General features: G+C 43.8%; 1 protein-coding gene across 1 annotated transcript; it reads right to left on the minus strand.

Moving 5' to 3' along the window:
- Positions 1–1,689: 1,689 nt before the first annotated feature.
- Or6b1 (olfactory receptor family 6 subfamily B member 1) lies at positions 1,690–2,628 on the minus strand. The gene has a single exon (XM_026409402.2). The coding sequence runs from the start codon at positions 2,623–2,625 to the stop codon at positions 1,690–1,692; it is 936 nt and encodes a 311-aa protein (XP_026265187.2). The 5' UTR covers positions 2,626–2,628.
- Between the last annotated feature and the right edge of the window lie 1,430 nt (positions 2,629–4,058).

A 4,058-nucleotide genomic window follows, 5' to 3' on the forward strand; every position in this document is an offset into this window, starting at 1 on the left:
ATATTTCATATTCCCACATGATTGTGCCATCATGGCTTGACTTACTGAAGTCTCCAGAAAATAATTCTTTTTAAAAAATGGGTTTCAAATGGAAATATATTCATAATTGCTAATTTATGGTATTAAGGGTCAAAAATACTTGCCAGGAGCAAACATTAAATCATTTCCATTCTTTTGTACATTTGTTCTCCAAAGTGAGGTATGAATCTAGTTCACCTTGCTGTCTTTTCTTTCCTTGACTCTATACTTCACACTCATGCAGTTTTACTTTATTAGCTGTGCTCCAGGTATAGTAATGCGTGATTCCAACTACATCCCTTTAACAATTATCTTGCACATTCTGAAGAGGAATGTCTTGCTCTTGGGAAACCCCACATGCCAGAGAGAGAACACCCAAGGCTGAGTCAGGAGATCTGGGCTTTGACCTCTGCTCCCCACTCTTTATAGGAATATGTGATTTACATCCTGGAACATCTGTTCTGGCAATTTATAAAATGGAGCACATAATATTACCTATAATGCTTCTTACTTGAAAATAAGGAGAAATTGCTCTTGAAAGTGTTGTTTGTACTTAGATAAAAGATGTTGCAAATGTAATACATGTTTCTGTTTAAAACTATTCATATAAAACATTACATTCCTGTTGATGTGGGCATGTTATAATGAATGTTGCTTAAAGTAGAGCTCCTGTTGCCATTGGCAACACAGTGAACAAAGGATGGCACATCCGTGTGTCTGATGAAAAAGGTCTTGTGTATGCGTGTAGGGTGTTGGATAAATAAATGATTTGAGAATCACTGGGACAGAAAGAACATCCCTACCAAATCCTAAAATTGGGCTGTTACCTTGTATCTTATATGAATGTAGAAAGAGTAAAGGACAAAAAAGTGAAAGAAAAAGGAAGAGGAATGAGAAAATACTGGGTTCTGGAAAAAGAGAGAGAGAGAGAGAGAGAGAAACAATGAGAGCAAATTTATCCAGCAATTAATATATTTAATGACAGTTATTTATCATCTGTTTTATGCTCATCTGTTAGAGGATACAGCTGAACATTGTTAGTCAAACATCTTACAGGGAGATATAAAATTCAACCAAGGCAACCATATGAATTATATAAGACCAAGTGTATCTGTAGAAGGTATGATCACTCACAGATGAAAGAAAGCCCTCTATCTGAAGCAGGAAGGGATTTCAGACAGGTGAGTAGGTGTTGGCAAAAGTCTTAGGGAGACTCAAAGAGCAGCCCCTAGTCCCTCCGCCATGATTTACTCCCTGCACCTGGAGATGGGACTGGCGAGGGAGTGGTTCCCTGTCAGTCAGGAAGGTGGGAAAGGAAGCCACCACCAGATCTGTTGACCTCAGAGCTCTTCATGTTTGCTCATTCCAGAAACATCTGACTCCACCATCCCTCACCTCACTTAACTCAGCTATTGATTTACTCACAATCTTAAAAACTCCACTTGGGTCACAGGCAAAGGCGATTCTTTTCCCCGGGCTCTCTACATGGTGTGTCTCCCCACAGAACACAGAGCCCATGTGCAGATGTGACCCCGGGCTGGGATTGCTGAGGGCACAGGGATGGCAGGCTTGCCCAATGGATGTCCAGCTGAGGCACTAAAAGGGGAAGGATGTCCGCAGACAGGGCAGGCAATCTCTCTTCCTTTTTTTTTTCTGATCAATCCTAATAAACTAGTCAGATCCAGTGGCTTGGCCATAGATGAGTTTCTTCAGAGCTTCTTTCACCTCTCGATTTCTTAGGCAATAAATGAAAGGGTTGAGAGCGGGGGTGACGATGGCGTAGAAGACGGAAATGATTTTGTTCATGTTGAAGGCGTGGATGGCTCGGGGCCGGGCATACATGAAGATGGTGGCAGAATAGAAGATGGTGACCACCACAAGGTGGGAAGCACACGTGGAGAAGGCTTTCTGCTTTCCCGTGGGCATGCGTACAACAGTGGCCAGAATGCATCCGTAGGACAGGACAGTGATGGAGAGTGGGAAGAGGAAGATGACCAGGGCCAAGATGAAGTCCACCAACTCAGCTCTGGACATGTCTGTGCAGGAGAGGTTCAGCACTGGCGAGATGTCACAGAAGAAGTGATTGATAACATTGGGGCCACAGAAGCTGAGGCGGGAGATGAAGTAGATCTTTGCCAAAGAGATGCCAAAGCCGATGGCCCAGGAACCCAGAGCCAGTCGGAAACAGAGCCCGTGACTCATGATGGTGGGGTAGTGGAGTGGGCGGCAGATGGCCACATAACGGTCGTAGGCCATGGCAGCCAGGAGAACACACTCTGTGCACATGAGCGCAATGAAGAAGTAAAGCTGTATCATACAGTGCGTGAAGGAGATGCTGTTGCTCATAGACCAAAAACTAAACAGCAACTTGGGCACAGTCACAGAGATGTACCAGGTCTCCAGGAAGGACAGGTTGGCCAGGAAGAAGTACATAGGCTTGTGCAGTGGCCGGTTCTGTTGCACCAACAGAATAATGGTCACATTTTCAGTCACTGTCAGAACGTAGGCCACAAGGAACATCAGGAACACTGCTGTGCGCATGCTCAAGCTCCCAGGGAACCCCACCAGAATGAACTTGGTGACCCGGGTCTGGTTCTCCACCTCCATATTGAGGACACAGGGCTTAGCTCTCCTGGGGGAAAGAGTCATTTGGTCAGAGTCCATGATCCAGTTAGAGTCTTTAGCCTTGCCTTCTCTGACTATCAATAACAATAACAGTTATTTATTAATAGCATGTTCTAGGTTAGCTCATGAACTGGATATATTATGCAAACATAATTTAATTACTACATAATCTCACATGTTTTATTATATCCATTTTAATGATGAATAAGAAATAATAAGAAACTGTGTCTTGGGTAGGCATTAAGTAACTTACCAAGTTCCCACTGATAGCAAGACAGGAATTGTGTTCAAGTCTAGGTCTAAATCCAAGCTCTAGCTAAAATCCAAGGCTATCTTCACAACCACCACCCAAGTGACTATCAAACCTCTGTGCTCCATGTTACAACTGCCAGTCTCAAGAGATACACCAGCCTTCCTGTCCCACCACCTGCTCTGAACTCTGGAAGTTCTTCCCGACAACTCATTTATCCTTCACATACTATTTCTTTTCCTAGCATTGCTGGAGATGGAGATCAGCTGTCATTGTCTGTGAAGCATGTGAGAAGGTGAGATGGGAGGAGTTGGGCTCTGCAGTATGAAATAAACATGACTTCATTCTAGTCCCAGGTCTGTCCCAGGTACTGCAATGTGACCCTGAAATCTTACCCTGAGACCCAGTTTCCTCTTTCACAAATGTGAATATTAAAGTGAATTCAGCTGATATTTCTGTGAATCTAAATACAAATGAGATCATGCAAATGACATTTCACATAAACTATAAATTACAATCAGCATGAAAGGGGCTCATATTAGATAGAGCAGGAAAGAAGGTGAGTCAGGACAATGGGAGGGAGGAGGGTAACTACCATGAGCCCAGCAGAGTGGTGAGCAAGGCAGACGTGAGCCTTGCTATCAGGAGCTTTGGGTTCTTGGGGGTGAGAATGGGTGTCTCTGCATGGAGGTTTTTGGTTTTTTTTAAGAATCAGATATATAAATGAATAAATAAACCTGAAACATTTTCTATGAAGGTTAAAAAAAAACAGATAATAATGCGAGTGTGATCTGGAATGTGGACTTTGGGGCAGAGGAGGATTTCAGGACTCAGTGCTTTGCAGAGTGAAGTAAATGAGGCCATTGCTGTTCCGTGGTGAGTGGAAACCGAGCCAGGAAGAGGTGGGAAACGTAGGCAGGGCCAGAACGGGCAAGGTCCTCCAGGTCATAATAAAGGCTCTAAATAAGTGTCCTAAATGTAAGAGGACACAAACAAGGGTCTGAAGGTGAGTGAAGCACGAAATGACTTTCATTAAGGAAAGACAGCTGTCATTCAAGGTGCACTTCCCAGAGCCAAGAGTGAGCCTGCTTGAGAGAAGCCAACAGTGACCTTGACTCCGGTGGTTGCAGAGAAGTAGATAGAATTAGGTGCGTTTTAGATGCAA

This window comes from Urocitellus parryii, chromosome 3 (genome assembly GCF_045843805.1).
Source record: "Urocitellus parryii isolate mUroPar1 chromosome 3, mUroPar1.hap1, whole genome shotgun sequence".
Lineage (NCBI taxonomy): Eukaryota > Metazoa > Chordata > Mammalia > Rodentia > Sciuridae > Urocitellus > Urocitellus parryii.